Below are 22,255 nucleotides of genomic sequence, written 5' to 3'. Positions count from 1 at the left end.
TATCATAATAGTTTGGATAGCAAGCATAGAATAGTGAGCTTCATGCTTTGAATGTCTATTGTGCCTAGATGGTATTTTGGGTATACTATATGACTATGGTGATGTCTATCATTGATGTGTGAGCCAAGATATGGTTATGGCATGCTTTGACACTTGGATTTGAACTACATTTGATATACTTGGGCTTTTCTCGGTTGCTTTGAGATTTTATGCTTACACACTTACATGTATTGAAGCTTCATTTGACATGTATTTGATTGCACTACCTAAGGGTAAGAAGGCTTTGCCATGCAAATGGGTGTACAAGCTAAAAAGTATCCCTGGAAACCCCAAGCCGGTTTATAAGGCAAGACTTGTCACTAAGGGTTTTAAACATGATCATGGAGTTGACTTTGATGAAATTTTTTCTCCAATGGTCAAGATGACCACCCTACGCTTAGTTTTGGCCTTAATCGCACAGCTTGACTTGGACTTGTACCAGATGGATGTCAAGACTGCATTCTTGCATGGGGATTTGCATGATGAGATATACATGGAGCAGCCTAAGGACTTTGCAGAACCTCACAGGGAGCACCTACTGTACAAGTTAAAGAAAAGTCTTTATGGCTTGAAGCAGGCACCTAGGGAGTAGTATCATAAGTTTGATGCCTTTATGCAATCACAGGGCTATAGTAGAAGTGCTATGGATCCATGTCTTTACACAAAGAAAGCTCGTGATGGCTCATTGCTTATTTTGGTACTTTATGTGGATGATATGCTAATAGCAGGGAAAGCTCACAATGAGCTGGTGGATGCTCTTAAATCTCAACTGAAGAAGAGCTTTGAGATGAAGGATTTGGGACAGGCCTCTCACATTCTTGATATGCGCATTAAGCACAACAAGCATCAAGGACTACTCTATCTCTCACAGAGGGAGTAGTTTCAAAGTCCTTGAGTGTTTCCGCATGCAGGACATAAAGCCTATTGGTTGTCCATTACCTTCTTATGTGAAGGTCTCACAGGCCGATTGTCCACAGATGGATGAGTAAAGGGCCGAGATGGTCAAGATCCCTTATGCATCAGCCGTGGGCAATTTGATGTATGCCATGATAGCCACTCATCCAGATATTGCCTTTGCAATTGGTGTATGGCACGCTATATGGCTACACCTGGCAAAAAGTATTGGGATGTCATAAAGGGTATCATGAGATACCTGAAGGGCACATTAGATATGTGCATTTGCTATGGCAGCTAGGATACAGGAGCTGTGCGCTACACAAACTCTGATTATACAAGACATGCGGATAGTAGGAAGTCCACTTCTGGCTATGTCTTTACCTATGCTGGAGGTGATGTTTCTTGGATGTCTAGGGTTCAGAAGTGTACGGCTCTATCTACCACTGAGGTTGAGTATGTTGCGGCCACTAAGGCTTGTAAGGAGGCCATATGGTTGGGCCGTTTGGTTCATGATCTTGGGATTGATACTATACCTACGCTGCATTCGGATTCTATGAGTACTATTCAGCTAGCCAAGAATCCGGTCTTCCATGCGAAGACGAAACACACTGAGGTGAGGTATCACTTCATACGTGGGGTCGTGGAGGACAAGTTTGTTGACCTTGTCAAGATCTCAACTGACGAAAATCTTGCAAATCTGCTCACGAAAAGCCTCACTACTGAGCGCTTTGCCTTCCTCAAGAGATTGATGGCCGTTGGATGAGATGACATTTTTCCTCGTCCTGTTGTACATGTGTACATTTTACTGTCTTTTCTTTTTCTTTTCACTCCTCACTGGAGCAGATTCACCTTTAAGTGGGAGATTGTTGAGGGTAAAGGCACCTCTACCTAGCCGCCCATGTATTACTACACTGATAGTACCCGCCATTGCACACTGTAGGTGGCAAACGCCTATTACTATCACTTTATTCTTTATTCTTTTAGTGACAATTTGAATAAAGGAAGGCCCGGTCATACATTGTGACTGTTGGAGTTCCCATTTATGTCTCTCTCTCTTCTTGCTCTTGCTCTCCGCCATAGGTCACTTCCAAGCAAGCTTCGATCCTTCTCGCCTTTCACTACCCCCTTAGGGAGTACTTGTTTTCTTCTATAATGGCATCACAACTTTAAGATCGACATAGCTAACCCAACGACAGCAATGGCCCTTGTCATTCTGCCCTGTTCCTTTCTCTAGATGGCAAGTCAACCCCTAAAAATAGAGTAAGAGCTTATGGCATCCACACCAATAATTCCCCAAAATTACAATATCATTAGTGGTTAGCCTCTACATGACCCACAAACACTAGCCCATAGTGATATCCACCAAGTTATGGAGTGCCATGGAATAGGTATAAGTATAATAAAGGAGGCACAAGAAAAAGGCAAAATTTTAGGATGGAAAGAGGAAAGAAAACCCATTGTCTCTCCAATTCTTATAATTTTTTAATAAAATTTTATTTTGTAAAGAGATCACAACTTTAAGATTGACATAACTAACCAAACGATAGTATTGGCCCTTGTCATTCTGCCCTCTTCCTCCTTGGATGGCACCTCATAGAGTAAGAGCTAATTTCATCCACACCAACAATGGCCCAAAATCACAATATCATTAATGGTTAGCCTCTACACGACCCACAAATACTAGCCCATAGTGTTACCCACCTGGTTATGGAGTAATATGGAGCATCCACAAGCGTAACAAAGGAGGCACAAGAAAAATGCAAAATTTTAGGATGGAAAGAGGAGAGAAAACCCATTGTCTCTCCGATGCTTATAATTTTTTAGCAAAAAATTATTATGTAAAGAGAGCTAGCAGGCTCACTCCCATGCAAAGTATAATAACACTCTAAGTGAGGAATGAGCATAAGAATCTCAGCCTAACAAGTTGGAAAAGAGTTGTAAAAAACCAAAGATGGTATACAAGGTAAGAGAAGACCGGTTTAAGCTAATAAGATGGAAGGGTGTCCAAGAAAACCGAGGCCATGTTTAATAGCAAATGGAAGTATAAGCTCATTCTTGTGGTGTGCAATATTGTGGAGCTCTCTTCTTGGCTCTTTCTTACATCTTGCTTGCATGAGAGAGAGAGAGAGAGAGAGAGAGAGAGAGAGAGAGAGAGAGAGAGAGAGAGAGAGAGAGAGAGAGAGGAGTGTGTGTGTGTGTGTGTGCGCGCGCGCGCATGCACACGTGCACACACATGCTCGTGTGTGTGAGAGGTAGATTGAGGAACCAACGTGTGAGAAGCTCTTACTTCCTCCTTCTCCTCCTTTTTGTCTCCTACTACTTCTTCTTCTCTAACTCATAGCTTGCATGGTGATTGAGGCTATGGAGGTGGAGCTTACTTGAGGCACATGGCTTGAATTGTAGAGCCATCAACAGCACTTTTGCATATAGACTTGAGGAGATCACTCATGAATATATGTGTGAATCACATGAGTTCAAAATAAAGCATTTTTAAAATATCATTTTCTATATTTTTAACATATAAAAGGATGTAATATAAATGGGTTATATAAATATTGAATAGAAAAGGGTTGTGTTTTATTCAAGGATATTTCACAAATAAGGATATTTATAAGTAAGCCTTAAATGCACATGATGTAGAAAATATACATATAGTGAGCCCCCCAAGCAGATAGACTACAACAAGAAGATAAATCAGTGAGTTCGCTATGTTAGATTTGAGAGTGTGTAATGGTTGTGTGAGAGGTAACCATAGCCACATTGCTCAAAGTGCTTTAAAAAATGAGCATTCCATTAAGTCCAGTATGCCTAGCTTGTGAAAGCAATAACAACTTCATCTTCACTATCTCATATTTCACTCTCAAGTTATGAAGGATAGAAGCTTGTAGATAAGAAGATGGAGAAGGAGAATCAAAGTATGCACAAACAAGAATGTGTTCTCTATTAACTTTTATACATTGTATGTATTAGAGTTTCATTTTAGGGTTTGGGCATCCTTTACTATACTTCTCTCACGATTGATCCTTCTTTTACATTCCACTTTGGGTATTATAGACATGGTTCATCTAAAAGCAAATAGAGTTGCATGCAACCTACATATTCTTTGTGAATCATCTTCTAGCTAACTGTAGTGATTTTACAATTTGGATAAGAGTAAGCCCATCCCTCACTTTATTTTTATAAAAGTATGATGTTTTTATAACTCCTCAAAATTACATAACTTTTTGCAACAAAAGAAAGTAGCACCCTTGATTGACATTTTCTATTCATCTCCAACTTCCGGTTGGGCTTCTGTAGCTTGCATGCTTTTTGGGTTTAACATACATGGGCTAGACTTGCATGATGTTCAAGTTCCAAGAATGTTGCCTTACTTGGAAAATATGTTGAACCTTGGAAGTACAAGAACAAGGCTTTGAGGTAAAATACCTTAAGGGTATGTCTCAAAAGAAAATGAGTCTTCTATGTCTCAAAGACCTAAAGTTCTCAACCTATTATGGGAAATTTGAACTCACTTTTGGGCCTTTTAAGCTCTTTGGGATTTTGGGGAATATTCCATAAGAAAAATATAAGGTGATGCTACAGTTATGGAAATTTTTAGGCTACTTTTTAGTCGAATAACTATTTCTTGAGCATATCAACTCCAAACTTATCAAAATCTTGGTGCATTATAATCCTCTCATCGAGAGCTTTCCAATTATATGTTGCATGATACAATTTTGAGATACAATAGATATAGATATCAATAGCCCTCCCTTTTTTAAAGGATGATGAGATGGCAATTCTTACAAGGCCCAAAAGTGAGTCCAAATTTTCCCTAATAATTTTAGAATTAAAGAATGGTCCAAGACCTATCGCAAGAGGAGAAATTTTGCGATGAACTTAATCTAATGAAGATAGCAATCCATATGGGACTTAACTAGAGAGCAATACAACGTTAAAGACAATCTAAGTGCCGATTGAGATGATCAATCAAAGTGCTTTGCACTCAAACTTCAAACCTTCAATCAAGAGGCGATTCTCATAACTCAAAATAAGTTTTTACCTCTTAACTTCCCAAAATAACTTAGCTTGCAAGCAAGATACAAGGTTAAGTATAGAAATGCTTCATGTATCTCCTTCACAATGTTTAAACTATGTTATGATGCTCAAACTAAGGCACATGATTTCAATGAACCCAATACATCAAGTTTGTTTTTGTATGTATGCAATGTCAAGTATAAAGCTTTCTACTTTTTTGATGATTATTTCGATGCCAAGTAATCATGAAACCCAAAATTTTACACAATAGACTAGTAGATAGACCAACAAGTAGTAAGAGAGATTTAAAATGAATTAAATATGAAAGTAATGAGTTTAGTATGCTATTAAGAGGTTAAAAATATGTTTTCCTCTCAAGAACTAGAAGTTATTGGCCTTTTGTGATTATTAAATAGTAAGCCCAAAATGCATCTTATGCATAAGATGTTTTAAGTAAGACTCATGAAAAGTGCTTATATGCAAGCTATGGTTTAGATTGATTCTAATGTGTTTTTAATGTTCATAATCTACTACTTGCTTCCCTAACATTCCATCAAATGAATTCCTCCCAATTTGGTATTCCTACTTCAATTGGATGTGTTTCACAAGCTATACAAAAGAAAAGTATAGCACCACTTAATCAGTCCAAGTAATGACCATTTCATAGTCCTCCACTTGGTACGAAAGTAGAGCATTGTCAAATAAATGATTGCCCTTAGTCTTGAGAATGGAATCAAAATGAAGGCTCTACAAGTTAAATGTCGAGATATCGATGGAATACTCTTATTATTGCAATAGCATCACACATTCTCAGGCATCCACCTCTCGCATGAATGGCTTTGCCTTCCACTCTTACTCTCTATCTCTTGCCTACTATGTTCATTCTTCCATGAATGCAAGCACACAAGAAAAGATGAAGAGAACATGAGAAATTCTCATTAGTACCCCTTCTTCTTTGTTGTAGTTTAGATTCCAAAGATGAATCCTCCATGCTTGCTTGATTCAAGATGCACAAGGATTGAAGCTCCTCTTGTTTCTACTCATCCTCAATTCATTCTTCTATGCACTTATAAGTGGAAGAGAAGAAGAGGAAGAAGAGAAGAGAAGAGGGAAAACAAGAGTGGCAACAATGGATATATATATATATATATATATGGAGTTAATAAGAAAAAGGAAAAGAAGATAAGCAAAGAAGAGTCTCCATCCAATGTAGATTTGAGGCAAAAATATTATGTACAACTTTTTTGACATTAGGGAATATCAACACAAAGTTAGAGTTAAACACAAGGTAGGCCATTCATCATCAACATGTTCAAGGTTGCAACTTGTTTAGGAGATCGTTGAAAGACCAAATATCTTGTAACATTATTTTACTTATTCAAAAGTTGCCTAACGTTGTCTTCAAATGTATTTTGGTGTACCTTTAGTTATTAAGGAGGCTCATAACTTATAAGTTTCTTAGGATGTATTTTTAGCTTTACTCGTATCCCTCTTCCTTTTTTAGTGAGGGCAATATCTCCTCTCTAGAGCTATAATTATTTTTTATCCCACGTAATAAATATACTTTTCTCTTTTTATGAATTACAAAAAACTTCCTTCTATTTCAAAAAGCGTTCTTTTCAAAAATGTCTTTTTATGCAATACAATATTTCTCAAGAGCTAGATTGTGGATAATACTATAGATTTTGGGTCAAAGAGATGTGACAATAAAGTGTGTTTAAGTATGTTGCATAATCAACTCAAATGAGTAGTATATGGTATAATAAGTTATTGTAAGATCCTAAAGCCTACAAGCTAGGTTAGTTACACAAAGATGATGGTAATTAGTTCTTATATTCAAAGTGCATACTTTATGTTCTAACTACATAAGCTAAAGATGATAATGACCTATATTAAGAGAAAATTAGACAACTCTATATTTTCTTGAAAAAGAGAACTTGTGATGTAAACCCTTTAAGGGACTATAATAGAAACAAATTAAATAAAATGCAACTTTTCTTCAAAGAGAGTAACTGCTATGAAACAAAGCATTTGTGTTAAGTTAGATCTTAATCTACTGTTGTATATAGTGTTCTACAAAAGTATAAGAAATTTTGATTATCCGAAGATAAACTTTGAAAAGGAAGATGGAATTGCTTCGTCAATGTGTGAGCAATTGTATGTTGTATATTTGTATAAATCATCATGATGGTATATCATTATCAAAGAATAGGTTTATCAATCAAGAAGATGTCATGATTTTAACATTGACTATAAAGGATTTGCTTATATGAGGGAAGTGATTTCTACCACCATGATTTATAAAGTGAAAATGAAGACTAATGGTTAGTGTTTTACCATGCTAGAATAGTAATCTCCATTTCTCTTGGGAAGGTATTTACTATAAAGTTAGTGTTCAAGTAAGAGAAAACAATTTTAAAGAAAAGGAGGGGTTCTTCACAAGGTGAAGCTTTGTGGAGGCTTGACTCTTTCCTATTATGTGCTAGACAATGCCTCTAAAACTGGTTTCTTCCAAAATTTTGTGCACTTGGACATAAAAATTATGGAGAGTTAGTTCTTCTACTCACCAACTCGTTAAACACTACACCATTCAAATCCCCAATCATCTAGCACAAATTTAAGAATTGCAAGCCCAAATTTTGCCCTAGAAAGCTTAGCTTGGCAAACACTAGGTTAGATCTTAGCCACACCAAAATACCTAAATGCATCATAATAGATGCACGTATGTAAGCATGCTATTAGATGACAACTAATGACATCAATTAGGTATTTTTTAAACCTCCACATTGCAATATTCAAGCATAAAAATACAAATACAAATACATTGCCTTATGTTGATGACCTTCACCATACAATAAATAGTTATCAGACAAAATTAAGAGAAACTCAATTTGAGCAAGAAAGAAAAATAGAGATAAGAGAGTAGAGAAATAGAGAAATAGAGAAAGCATCCATGACACAAGATTTGATACAATCTCCCCCATGCATGGATGAGTACCTTTCTCATGCATATATTTATGATATCAGATTAAGCTTTTGTGCTCATTGTGAAGCACATAAATCCCATGCACTCGAAATGTGAACTTTAAAATAATAATTCCACTTAATTGCATCTAATTATCTACTCACCACAACACAACATGCATGAATATCCTTCCATCTATCTATGAGACATATTGTGACCAATATTGTATGCATGTGTTTGCATGATAAGTCACGAATTATGTGGTGATAAAATTGGCAATAATAAAAATCAATAAATATAATTTCATAACATTTATTCAGGGTTAAGAGCAATTGTCCCTAGTTGATAACTCAAAGAAAAATATGCAAGCATAGCCAACCACATGCCAATGCTACCTCCTATATCATATACTAGTGCTACCTTCTAGACGAATTTGCACTATAAAATTCTATAGATTTTACACAAAACACTACCTATTATGATGAATTTATTCCCATGGGATATTTTATGTGATTATGACTAAATATCTATGGTATTGATTTCTATAGATTAAATATCTATGTATTGATTTCCTATTCGAGTAGTGGTTTGGTCATGGTCAAGGATTATTTTGGAAACCAAAAGTTTAGTATCTACTTCTAACTAAGGAGGGCCATCAACTATAAGAGTAAGTTGAGGTGTTCCCTTGAGTGATTTCAACAAACTAATGATAAAGAATTATTTTCACGTGAGTAGGGATGCCCAATCTAATTATAAATCTTGAAGATAAATTAATTTGGATGCTTTTCAATGTTTTTAGTATCCTCTTTCAAATATATAGCTGTAAAAAGACTATTTTCTCCTTAAAATAGGAATTCTAGGGACAAAATTGATTGTCTCATGGTAGTAGTATTTCTATAAGTAAACTATAGTTGCAATTTATTGTCCAAAGGCCAAGGTCATAAGGGATTGTTTGAGTTTTTCAATGACCTCTTCCAGACTTTTTTTTTTGGCATGGATAGTATTGGAGCATAAGTTTTGGGGACATGATGACCAAGAACTTTCTTACTATAGACTTGCTCTACTAACATTTGAATAGATACATAATGATAAGTAAACACCTAAAATATTTTACATGCAGACAAGTATTTAATAACCTAAATATCTGGATTGAATTTAAAAACTTCTTGCTTAATGAGAAACAATCACAGCTTAATAAACTCAATCCTATAGACAAACCGTGCAGGCTTCTAAAAATGTTCTAGTGTTAGTTCATAATAATAATTTACTAAAAAACTCATATATTTCTCAAAGTAACACAAACATGTAGAAACATAGCAACTACATGAATAAACTATATATCATAACTATGGATAAAATAGGCAAACAAAACAAAGAATACACCTTGAGAGTATAATGATCCATCATCTCCAATCACCATGCTTAATAGAAGTTTCTAGGAGTCCTTGTTTGTGAAATTGACATTGTTGAATACACAATGCAACTTCTATCCTATAGGAAAAATTTTCCTTTAAATTTGTCATGCCAAAAATATATTACTATATAGTGATGATCACAAAATCTAAATACTTAATGCAAATAATAAGTATATATTGTAGGTATTTAAGCCTACCAATTGCATTACACGATAAAATTTAGTAAATTCTAGTTCTAAGACACTAGATGTACGTATGGAAAGAAGTATATATACATAATAATGACAATTATTAGCATGATGTCTAATAAAATAGACACATAATAATAATCTAAATATTCAAGCTAGTAAGGTTTCTTTAAATATACAAATCTTAGGAAAAAATAACATAATAATATATAAAATCTTGAATAAATGAATTTACAGCTCAGCTTATACCATCAAATCTCAAACTTGGAGTTCTTCTTTTGTTCGAGACTTGAATGGCTCATTTTTTATAAAAGAAGATTGAGAGTATCAATACATCTATCTAGGGATGATTCTTGATTTCAACTTGGATACCCTTCTACTTCAAGAGGTTGCAACATCCTGAAATTTTCATTGCTTGGGGTTTGAGTTAGGTCATAGCTATAAAATATAGATGACCACAGGTTGTTGCTTAGTGGTAGACACCAACAATTATAAGATGAATAATGGAGTGTTATCTTTTCTTGATTTTTGCTTAACCTCATCGATGTCTTGACTTCATCTTTATATTTCCTTAGTGTCGCTTGGTGTAAAGATGTTAATAAGACCTACAATGTAGTTCTTCTTGCTCATGGACAAAGTTTAAATGCCAAATAATGTCAGTAGATGCCCTACATAGAATAGACGCCCTACATAGAAACAAGGGTACAAAATAAGCCTCTTGAGTTTTTCAAAGAGATATGGGGCTCCCCCACACAAAAACAACCTTCTGAAAAGTAATAAATGGGGAGAAGGCTAAAGACTAGGTAGGAAAAGGGGCTATGCGGAAAGGGTTGGTTTAGATAGAGACTCTCCCCTTTATCAATTTAAACAGTCATTGTTTCAAAACAAACTAAGCTTTTGAAAGCTTAGAATATTAAAGCTTTTGTTTTAATTGATGGACAAAACAATGGCAAACTGAAACAACGGTAAGACAATGTAGTCGTTATTTGGATGGCATGGCAAAAATGATAGTGAAAGGGAGAGAAGATGGTGGAGGGCACAAAGACTTTAGGGACCTATTGCTTTGTCAGATGCCTCTATGACTGGTTGGTTGACTACTAGTGAAGGAAGCATCAAGAAGGTGGAGATGAGGCATCAAGAAGGTAGATGGCGATTGATTGGTCTTGTGTGTAGGTTGGTTAAGGCATCATCCGTAATAATCTTGGTCACCTTTGAACTTAAGCTTTTTAAGCTTAAAGGTTTAAAGCTTAATGCTTTGAAACAAAGTGGTTTTAAAATGGCTCCTTATTCTTTGAACAACAAATGAATCGTCTTCTAATGTTATGGATGATGTAACTTCAAAGTATAGGAGACGATGGACTGATGGGAGATGGCTACTAAGATAGCTTGCTCTCATCGAAGGAAAATGGCCATGCTACTATGAGAGTACGAACTAGATGCTCTGTTATTTGTTATTGTCTGTTGGCATTGAAAATGACGGAGGTTATTTTAAGATTTCTTGAGTATTGCCTTGAAATCCATGGTTGTGGTAAAGATAGCCTTCAATCAAAAGATGATGTTGAGTATTGAGAAATATAATGGTAAAGGTGATTTGGAAGATATCGAATGTTCCTTTATAAGGAATAATATTTATGTTTGTAAGGCTACTCCCCCTCCTCTAGCCGTGTAGAAAACAATGATCTTGAAACTTGAACTAGGGATTAATACTCTTAATCAATAGATAAGAGCATGTTTCTTGATATTAATGATGAAAGAGTTGAGGATGTCTCCCATGGATGCATGCCTTCAAAGTGATGTTAACATTTCCACCAATCACCTTGCTTTGATACTAATGTTGAGGACCTTCACCATACAATAAATGATTATTATAAGACAAAATTAAGAGAAACACAAATTAATCAAGAACAAAAAATAGAGACAATAGAGTAGAGAAAAAGAGAAAGCATGCAAGACACAAGATTAGGTACAATCTCCCCTTGTTCATGGGTGAGCACCTCCCCCATGCATGCATTTATAATATTAGGTTAAGCTTTTGTGCTCAAAATACATTGAAAGCATCCTTTTTGAGTTATTGCTTTTCCTCACCTTTGCTTGGCTTGCTTTTATGTAAATAAATCAAAACACATCGTGTTCTAATAGCTTTGTAAAAATAATATTTTGTTATCTCTAATAAATACATCCAACTAAATCTATTACACATGTGAGCATGTAGAGTCTTTGAGCTAATACATGACATCAAATATAATGTCTCTTATAATATATTTTTTATGTTGTGAAGCACATAAATTCCACGCATTAAAATGCACACTTTAAAATAATAATTTCACTTAACTTTGTCTAATTATCTAGTCACCACAACACAACACACAAGTATCCTTCTATCTGTCTGCCAAGCATAATGCAACTAGTACCATATTCACATATTTACAAGATAAGTCACAAATTATGCAGTAAAATAGATAAAATCTACAATAAGGAATATAATTCCATAACAGTGCCTCCTTAAGCTAAGCTTTAAAAATTAAATCTTAGTTATTTCTTCTACTTTAAAACACATCTCATGTTCTTGTACTCGAAGCTTAAACAATAAAAGGAAAAGCTTTTTGCCTTTCTATTCCTTATATGCCTATCTAGAATCTTTGAAGTTACAAACTTGTCTAAACTAATTCTAAGATCTAGAACAAATAAATGTAATGCTGCATACAAGGTGTACGCACATGCATGCAATGCAATTTTAGAAATGCATTGAAGTTGTTCTCTTTGAGATAAGAAATCATTTTTAATTTCTACAAAGTAGCCACTTTTGTGATGGCAACCACTAATGTATATATACAAGAGAATCACCACACATAAAAAGGATTTGTGATAAATTAGACCTTAATCTAGTATTGTACATAGTGATCTATGAAAATATAATGAATTTGTATTATCCAATGATAAACATCGAAAAGGAAGACGGACTTACTTTGTCTATGTGTGAGCAATTATATGTTATATGTTTGTTTAAAATCATCACAATGTTATGTGATACCATTATCAAAGAACAAGTTTATAAACCAAGTAGATGTCATGATTTAAAAGTCAACTATAAAGGATTTGCTTAAATGAGGAAGGTGGTTGCTAGCACCACGATTTATAAAGTGATAATGAAGACTAATGATGGGTGCTTTACCATGCTAGGATGATAATCTCCATTTCTAGTGAGAAGATATTCGATGTGAAGTCATTTTTCAAGTAAGAGATAACAATTTTAAAGAAGAGGGAGGTTTCTTCACAAGGTGAAGCTTTGTGGAGGCTTGACTCTTTCCTGTTGTGTACTAGATAATGCCTTTTATTGGTTCCTTCCAAATTTTTTGTGCACTTGGACATAAAATTTATGGAGAGCTAGGTTTGTAGTCACCAACTTAGTTAAATACAACACCATTCAAATCCCTAATTATCTGGTAATAATTTAATAATTGCAAACCCAAAAGTTTTCCTAGAAAGCTCAGACATGTGCATCATAATAAATGCACTTATTGGCATTTTGTTAAGTACCAACCATCCAACCATATCAAGTAGATTATTTTTTAGCCTCCACATTGCAATATTCAAGTACAAAAATACAAATACATTTCCTCCTCAGGCCAAGCTTTGAAAATCAAGCCTCATCTATTTCTTCTCCTTTGAAACGCGTCTCATATTCTTTAAGTGAGAGCTCAAACAAAGAAAAGGAAAACCTTTTTGCCTTTCTAGTTCTCATGTCTATCTTGAATCTTTGAAATTACAAACTTATCTAAACTAATTCTAAGATCCAGAACAAATAAATACAATGATGCATACAAGGTATATGCATATGCACAATGCAAGCTGGGCGCTTTGAGCCTAGATTCTCCCAGCACTTCACATCAATATTTAAAAACACATTTCATGTGGCAAGAGGGGTCATGGGAGATTGATATAAGAAACATAATCCAAACTTTGAAAGCTTTGGCAACTTATGCTAATACAATATTGAATGTGTAAAAATACAATATATGGGGACGTGGCACTCACTAATGTATATGGAGTGAAAGGCCAACATTAATAGGATCAAACCTAAATTATTTTTCCAAAGAGCCCTCATGACCATTTCTTAAAGTTTCTCAAAGACAAACACATTTAATTGTGATTTCTGTTCACATTGAACCTATCACGCCATGCATATTATTCTCACACACTCAACCTATAATACCATATATATTTAAGAATCTATAAACTATATTGAAATACTCCTCCTCCTCTCTCTCAATTTATAATCAATAACATGTGTACATATTTATATATGTATACTACATTAATTAAAATACAATTGTAAGTCTTTTGTTAATAATTAATATCTAATCAATTACAATAAAGCTCGTGCGCGCGCGCACACACGCACGCACACACACATCATAATTATCATTAATACAAATAATATGTGAAAGATACTTGTACATAATAATTATTAGTTAAAATAATAGTATATTTATTAATATAATATATTATATCTATATATTAATATATATCCACAAATACATACATATATTAATTAATTAATTAATTATTATATGTAATATATATTTTATTAATAAATAATTAATGACTAATATTTGTGTGTGTATGAGATATACTCACACACATTTTTTCCTTTTTGCATCTTCTCATTTTTCCTATGCTTTATTTAATACATAAGTGTCTATTTGTGTGGACTCATAAATGTGTGTCCTCCCTCTTCCTTCCATCATATTTATTTTCTCTCATTTCTTTTTTTTCCTCTTGCCAATCATTTTACTTCACCTCATATGTGTGTATGTATACATATGTGTATATATATGTGTGTGTGTATGTTGGATTTATATGTACACGTATATATTTGTCTATAATTTTACTTCACCTCATATGTGTGTATGTGTACTTATATGTAGATATATGTGTGTATATGTTGCATTTATATGTACATGTATATATTTGTGTGTTCATATATGTGCATATTTATAAGTGTGTACCTATTCTCTCCTCCACACACACACACACACACACACACACACTCTCTCTCTCTCTCTCTCTCTCTCTCTCTCTCTCTCTCTCTCTCTCTCTCTCATTTTCCCTCACTCATATATGTTTACATATGTATGAGCATGTATACATATATGTATATATGCATACATGTGTGTATGTATTTGCACACATGTTTGTACATGTACATGTATATGCGTGTATATGTTATTCATGTGCTTTTATAGTTTGTATGCATTTGTGTGTGGTTTTAAAGCATGTACACATTGCACTAACATGTTAAACCCTTAAAATTATTATCATATCCCATGTGTTCAAGTAGAAAAAGATTCAACACTTTTTTTTAATAGTTTATGTGCATTGGTGGGTGTTTTTAGAGTATGTGCATTTGTGGAAGTTTTTAAAGTACATATACATTGCATGCACATATTTAACCATGAAAATATCATTTCAATTCGTACATCTAATTTAAAAAGAAATCACACACACACACACACACACACACACACACACACACACACACACACACACACACCCCAGGCTTCTCCATTTTCATTTGCTATATGAGAGAGAGAGAGAGAGAATAACCCCCACTCACTCTTCAAGAAAAAGCCCTATTTATTTCTTGAATACCAAACTTCTTCTCCTTGTGCCATATAGGCTTGGGAGCCTTCTGGTTAGTTCAGAATGCCTAAGGCAAAGCCCTAAATAATATATAAAATAGATTTAGTAATGCCTTCAGATTAGAAGGAGTTTAGATGAGCTTCATGACAAATACCTCTCTAGAGAAATATATTGAAAACATGATAAGAATGAACATGCGTGTTTCTAACATGACTCATATGGGATTAGTAGAATTCTCTCAATTACCAACACATGGGATTAGTTAAGAATGTGAATACATAGAAGACATTTTAAGACTTGAAATTGGTAAGCATAATAGGCCACAAAATTGTCTTTAAGATAAGCAAAATTTTTGTTGGAGTTTTAAATTTGTGGGGGAAGGAAACCCACTTTCACTAATGAGTGATAGCTCGATCTATTGGGAGTGTTTGTGAGTTGTGGGAGGTCAAAGGTTCAAAATCCACAATAAGTTATGGGAGTGTTTGTAGTACCTTATTGGGTGTTATTCCCATTAATAAGTTATCGGAGCCTTCTCTAAGATCTAGGTCATATTAGGTTTTTTGTAGGACAGTTTTTTGGGGGTGGGGGATCGATCTCACTCCAATTTGCTAACATAGATAGGGATAAGGGGGAGTAAGGTTTGCTATCACCCTGGCAGATAGTGCTAAATGGAACGAAAAAGGGGGTTTAACAATGCTATCCAATTAAAAAATGACATTGGGCAACATCAAGATGAACCTTGTGTAATGGCCATTTATCATGCAAATTGACAAGCCCACACTAGACTTCGTCTAACCAAAAGAGACCCTAACAATTCACCATCTTTTTGTTGCCCTAGTAGACCTCGTGCAATTTTTAATGAATGTGGTCATTGTGCCATTCGAAGGTATTTTTAAAGTGATTTCACACACACTACTTTGCTATACTTTTCGGATGTGTAGCAAGTAAAGGGAATTATATGTGGTACCTTGTTTAAGCCTCATAAGTGCTATAACTTTACTTGTGGGAATGTGGGAAAGTCTAGTCATGACCTATGTGTGTGGCATGATCCTTATGGATGGAGATAACACAAAGGTGGAAAGGTGTAAAAGGGTGAAAGGAGAAGCCTCAATTAGAGATGTGAAGATAAGCTTGTGGAGTGATCTTTTTGAATTATTACTTTTTACAAGTGGAAAAAGATAGGCAGGATAGTGAAGGCTGTTGTGAAGCGATAAGGTATCTTGGTATTCAAGCGAATTTTTTAAAGGTTGGCAAAGGTTATATATTTCAAGCTAAAAGCAGGGTCTCCAAAGATTCATGGGGGGGGGGGGGGGGGGCGCCGGGGCGGTCAACTTCTCGCAAAAAATATTTATCAATTAAAACGATTACACAAAAAATTGAAGGTGCAGAAATGATAAAGGTCCAGGTAGGTTGGCATCGGAGTTTGGATTTTGATATTTAAAAAATTTAAATTAAAAAAAAAGCGATCATATCATGATTTATATAATCAGAAGCTTTAACTGTTATCATGTTTTCCATTCTCTCTTCTGAAAAAAAAGAAAAGAAAAGAAATACTGATAGTAAACAGTAGCAATAATCATAACAGGACAAACCGGGGTTTTTAATATGTAGTTCTCTTTTCCTTCCTTACGGAAAGAGATTCATCACAGTTTGCGACTGGTGCAGGTGGGAGGGGGGCGGCTATGGCGATGATCTGTCAGATGGGTCGGGCGCCTGTGGGCCCAGCGCCTCGGTCAGCCCGCGGCGGCGCCAGTGTTCATTTTTGAAGGGCTAGTCTGTATTTTCTCCTGAAGGTCTCTCTATGATCTTGCCCTTCCACTTGAAGGTCACTTTTTAAAATATGGCCTTCGAATTATGTGTGTAATAAATATTACCTTTCAAAATCTAAACCTTGTGCAAATAAGCTTTTTAATCAAAATCACTTAACAATGATAAAATTCTAATTTATATGGAAGATAACTTTTTCATTCAATTTATACTATACATATTTGATTTAATCAACTCTATTATGAATCATTGATATAGCCTTAGTAACTAGGTATGGGTAATTAGATTAATACATTTATTTATAATATAATATACTAATTTTTAAAGAAAAAAAGTGCCATTCGAATGCAAAGCTAGAAAAATTTTGCCCTTCTCCAAGAAGGGCAATTTTTTTATTTTGCCTTTCAAATGCATTGCTTGCAATATTTTGGGATTCTCCAGCAGGTCAATAATGGCCCAGAAGGGCTGTGCAACCTTCAAAAATGAACCTCGGGCCCCGCGGCCCCGCGGTTGTCTCTCTCGTCTTCGACGAGGCAGAACAGGCGGCAGCATCAGCAGAAGGAAAAGGCCCCAATCTGCTAATTACCTGTAGTGTCAAAATTAGGGCTAGACGAAGAAGAAGAAGAAGAGCTATGGCGGCAAATTAGGGTTTCAGAAACATACAGTAAGTACAGAATCACTACAGACATTGACATAAGAGTGAGTAATGTTCACACAGTAGACGTCCCTGGAGACTTGGACCATAGTTAGGGTTTTCGTCCGAGAGTAACGGAAGTTGGAAAGGCTCAATTGAATTGCCGTATGGGATTCTTTTAAGAAGTTGGGAAGGCTTAATTGAATTGCCGTTTGGGATTCTTTTGAAAAAGAAGAAACCCCCGCCTGAGCTCGCGCCCCCCCCCCCTTCTCCCTTTTCCCGATATCTGAATACACGTCTTGGGGTTTGAAGACGTGGGTCAGGGACTCAGGGGCCAGGGCTTGATTCGCTTGGGTTTCTTTTGCATCAGCAAAAGGGTCACCTCCCCTTTCCCCAAACTGTCAGTGGAGACGACAGGTCAGGGCCCCAGGGTACTGTACATATTAGACCCAGAGAGAAACCCTGGTTTCAGAGAGAGAGCGAGAGAGACCTGCGCCCCTGTCCCCGTATGGATGCATCCGCATAGCCGAATAAGTGCCATGAATGGATGAATGAGAGCCCTTGTTCATGCGGAGAAGAGAGAATTACCCCCTTGGGCCCTTGTATATAACTAGAGCTGCAGAGCATTCAAAGCCATCCTTTCTTGTCGGCCAGAATACTTTCCTGCATAGCTGAGAAGACAGTTGCGACTGGTCATCTTACCATTCCTGCCGATCCTGTATCATAAGGCAGACCAGCACACTCATGTATGTATGCCTGACTGAACCGCAGAAGTTGAACTCCATCCATCGCAGCAGCTGAGGAGGAAGTTGCTCGAGCAATCATTGCTACACAGGTATCCTCAAGAGAAAAACCTGGAGGTAGCAGAGCAAGGGAGAGCACTTTTGCATCCCATTCTTTGTGAGCTCATCTGCTAGCAGCTTGCTCCTCTTTGGTGCTGCATCCACCTGTTCTTGTTTCTCTCCTCCTCAAAGCGAGCATCTGCAGCATATGCTAATCAAGTCGTGATCTGTATCACTCAAGTCCTGGTGATTTCCATGCCCAGAGTTGCTTCTTCTCTGCTTTGAACATGTTTTGTTTTGGCATGTCTGTCTTGTACTCCGAAAGGAATGTCTTATAGTTGCACATCTTTTTCTTATCAGCTGTCTTATGTTAACACACCCACCCACCCAATACACGGCTACCCAGCTTGGCACCTGTGCTCATTTTCTGTTGAATGGCAGGTGTTTTCACCAGAAGGCCAGTTGTTTCACCATGACTGTAGTTGCAGGAGAGCTATGGCTAAGACCAGCTATTCTACTCTGTACTATCAGCATCGGATGGTTAACACTTTTGGATTTCTCTGATGGGCTTGGAGTCAATTGGGGGATACAGGCTTCTCATCCTTTGCCTGCAGATATTGTCGTACAGATGTTGAAATCTAACAATATTGGGAAGGTGAAGCTGTTTGATGCAAACAGCACTGTCATGAGTGCTCTGGCTAACAGTAACATTGAGGTGATGGTTGGCATTCCAAATGATCTTCTAGTAAGCCTCACAAACCAGGCGCAGGCCACGACTTGGGTTCAGAACAACATTGTGCGCTACCTCACCGCAAATGGTGTAAGCATCAAGTATGTATCAGAACCATCTTTTCTGTTTTTCTGTCTAGGGTTATCAGGCATGTTGATAATCTCGTAGGTATGAAGTATGTAAATCAGATTTGCTTCTTCCACTCTTTCAGGTATGTGGCTGTTGGCAATGAACCATTCTTGAAAAGCTACAATGACACCTACGTAAATGTTACATATCCTGCCCTGGTCAATATTCAGAATGCTCTCAATGCAGCAAACCTTGGCAGTACTGTCAAAGCTACAGTCCCAATGAATGCTGACGTTATTGCAGGAGGGCAAGTCCCATCTACCTCTGTATTCCGTCCAGATGTTTCAAGCATTATGAGACAGATTGTGATGTTGCTTAATCAAAACAATGCTCCCTACACTATCAACATCTACCCTTTCATTAGTCTGTACGATCAGCCAGATTTTCCAGTTGATTTTGCGTTTTTTGATGGCTCTCAGCATGCAATCACAGATGGAACTTACACTTATGAAAATGTTTTTGATGCTAGTTATGATTCATTGGTAGCAGCCTTAGGTGCACTTGGATTTGGGTATATGCAGATTATTGTTGGAGAAATAGGGTGGCCAACAGATGGTGATGTGAATGCTAACAAGAATTATGCAAGGAAGTTCAATCAAGGGTTTGTTAATCATGTCACGAGCAATACAGGCACCCCACGCCGACCAAATCAAGCTATTGACTTCTATTTATTCAGCTTGATTGATGAAGATCTGAAGCTTATTGCACCTGGTCACTTTGAGCCACATTGGGGAATTTTTGAATATGATGGCAAGCCAAAGTATCCATTGTCTTTGAGTGGTGCGAATGGGCCCACACTTGTTCAAGCGAAAGGTGTAGAGTTCATGACCAGCGAGTGGTGTGTATACAATCCTAGCTCTGGTGACACATCTAAACTTGGTGACAGCATTACTTATGCCTGCTCCAATTCTGACTGCACTTCTCTTGGCTATGGCTGCTCATGTTATGGTTACCTTGATGCAAATGGAAATGCATCCTATGCTTTCAATCAGTATTTTCAACGCCAGAATCAAGGGCTTGGCACTTGTGATTTTAATGGTCTTGGGCAGGTTGTCACAAAAGATCCGACAGTGCAGTCCTGTGAGTTTATGGTCCAAATCGCATATCCTACATTTGCATCATCTTTTGAAAGTGGTTGTGCCAAGCCAAGGACACTCTCATACATTGTTTTGCTTATGCTGCCTCTCCTGCTGTTCATTTGGGGATTTTGAGTGAACACACCTGTATTGGCCAATCAAAAAGATAAGTCCCTTTTGACCTTTCAACTGGTTGGTGTGGCGACCAGATTCTTCTGGGCAGTGAGATAAGCTGGCAGTCTTGCCAGTCAGGGTGCTCCAGTTCCGAAAGGCAGATATATTGTGCCCTGGCGAATGTAAGGCAGATATATTGTGCCCTGGCAAAGGAAGATTTTGTCATTATTCTAACTTCCAAATGGGACGCTACAGTTTAGGTTGTGCGATGTATCCTGTATTTTTGTACTCCTTGTGGATCTGTGGGTGGTCTCTTCATTACTTCATTTTGTACCCTACCCTTTCTGCATGGAGCTGCAGTCAGTGTTCTTTTTGTTCACACTGGCTGAACATAACACGAACTCCTTAGGATGAATACCACATCAATACTGCCTGACTAATGGAAATGTCACATGCATGTGCTTAATTGATGATGGAGCATCTAAATACTCTTGGTTTTTCTGTTAATTAAATAAAACTTTGTACAACATTATGGTGGGTCAGTTGCAACCTGTCTCAGATGTGTACATATATCCAACGACCGAGTTTGGATGCATGGTTGAAATCTGGCTTCTTGAAAAGAATATGCTGATTCAGTTTAAATCTGAAATTCAAGTGCATGTTTCCCTTGGTATGGACAGAACTCGGTTCCTAAAGGATAGAGCCACTGATGTGATGGCAAGGTTATGGAAACTGCTTGAGCTTGCATTTGGTGATTGATACATTGGACTGTGTACAGATGGCTGTTATGACTGTGAAAGTGGTTTAGAACTACAGATAGTGCTATATCAGAAGGGAAGTGGTTAAATAGAATCTCTTATCAGAAGGTCTAACATTCATTCCTTCACAGTCAGAAGATACTCTGGATCTAGTGCCCTACTATTAGTCAACTTACTTCCAAAGCTTTTTTAGTCTGCACATTTGGAAGCATATACTGAATGTTCGTCAAAAATGTTGTTTAGAGAGGGAGAGACAGAGAGGGGGAGGGGGTGTGGTTTGTGTTGTGTATGTGTGCTTGCAAGGTAAGGTTTAATAATGCTTGTAAATCAAAATTTTTCTTTTTGAGAACGTGTGGGTTACTAGGCAACCCTGTTGGGTTTGATGGACATCTGCCGGATTGATGGCAGATTGGTGGCGAGGTAGACATGGTATCAGAATAGTAGGAAAACCATTAACTTTTTTAGTTGCAGTCTTTATAAGTGCCATGTGGAGTGGTACTACCTCAGGTACAGAATATTGTTGAGGAACAGTTTGAATATGTATTGTCACACCTTTGATAAGGAAGAGCTTGAGGTGGGATGGGCTGCCTAAAGAAATTTTCAGCATTTGTTTTGTGAATGCAAAGGCTGCCTGTAGTAGTTGTATGTTGAAACTTGTAACAAACATGGTGTATTTTAGATGATTAAAGATACTGGTGTTAAAATTGCTGCCAAAGGTATTTATCTGTTTTTGGATGGTAATTTTGGAGGCCTTCACTTCGAACATGTATTGCCACACCTTTGACAAGGGAACTTGAGCTGGGATGAACAGCTCTATGGAAATTCTAGCACCTATGGTGTGAATTTAAAGGCCCTCATAGGAGTGTATGTTGAGTTGTGGCACATTGGGGCTATGCTAGATGATCAGTGCTTGGGATTGCATTGGAATTGTTGCCAAATGTATTGGATGAAATTAGGACATTGAATTCTTCACTTCAATAAGATTTTGGTTACAGCCTTGTGAGATCCTTGTTGGTATGGCCAAATGATGTACTTTTATTGGGGCTCTGTTAGTATTGGTATTTTGCTTGTGGCTCAACCTCTAAATTGATCCTAAGCCTC

At 36.7% G+C, this 22,255-nt stretch overlaps 1 protein-coding gene across 2 annotated transcripts; it reads left to right on the top strand.

The window, feature by feature from the left end:
* Positions 1–17,434: 17,434 nt before the first annotated feature.
* LOC148018678 (glucan endo-1,3-beta-glucosidase 5-like) lies at positions 17,435–20,811 on the top strand. 2 transcript variants are annotated; one of them, XM_087701158.1, is made up of 3 exons: positions 17,435–17,595; positions 18,789–19,178; positions 19,289–20,811. In XM_087701158.1, exons 2-3 carry the CDS (start codon positions 18,820–18,822, stop codon positions 20,415–20,417), a joined length of 1,488 nt encoding a protein of 495 aa, XP_087557284.1. In that variant the 5' UTR covers positions 17,435–17,595; positions 18,789–18,819; the 3' UTR covers positions 20,418–20,811. The 2 variants fall into 2 exon arrangements, with proteins under 2 accessions (XP_087557284.1, XP_087557283.1); XM_087701157.1 differs by lacking the exon at positions 17,435–17,595 and adding an exon at positions 17,617–18,593.
* The last annotated feature ends 1,444 nt before the right edge of the window (positions 20,812–22,255 follow it).

This window comes from Lygodium microphyllum, chromosome 20 (genome assembly GCF_053477565.2).
Source record: "Lygodium microphyllum isolate KBCC chromosome 20, Lygodium_microphyllum_v1.1.10, whole genome shotgun sequence".
NCBI classification, from domain to species: Eukaryota; Viridiplantae; Streptophyta; class Polypodiopsida; order Schizaeales; family Lygodiaceae; genus Lygodium; species Lygodium microphyllum.
This window is presented reverse-complemented; position numbering and strand designations above follow the sequence as displayed.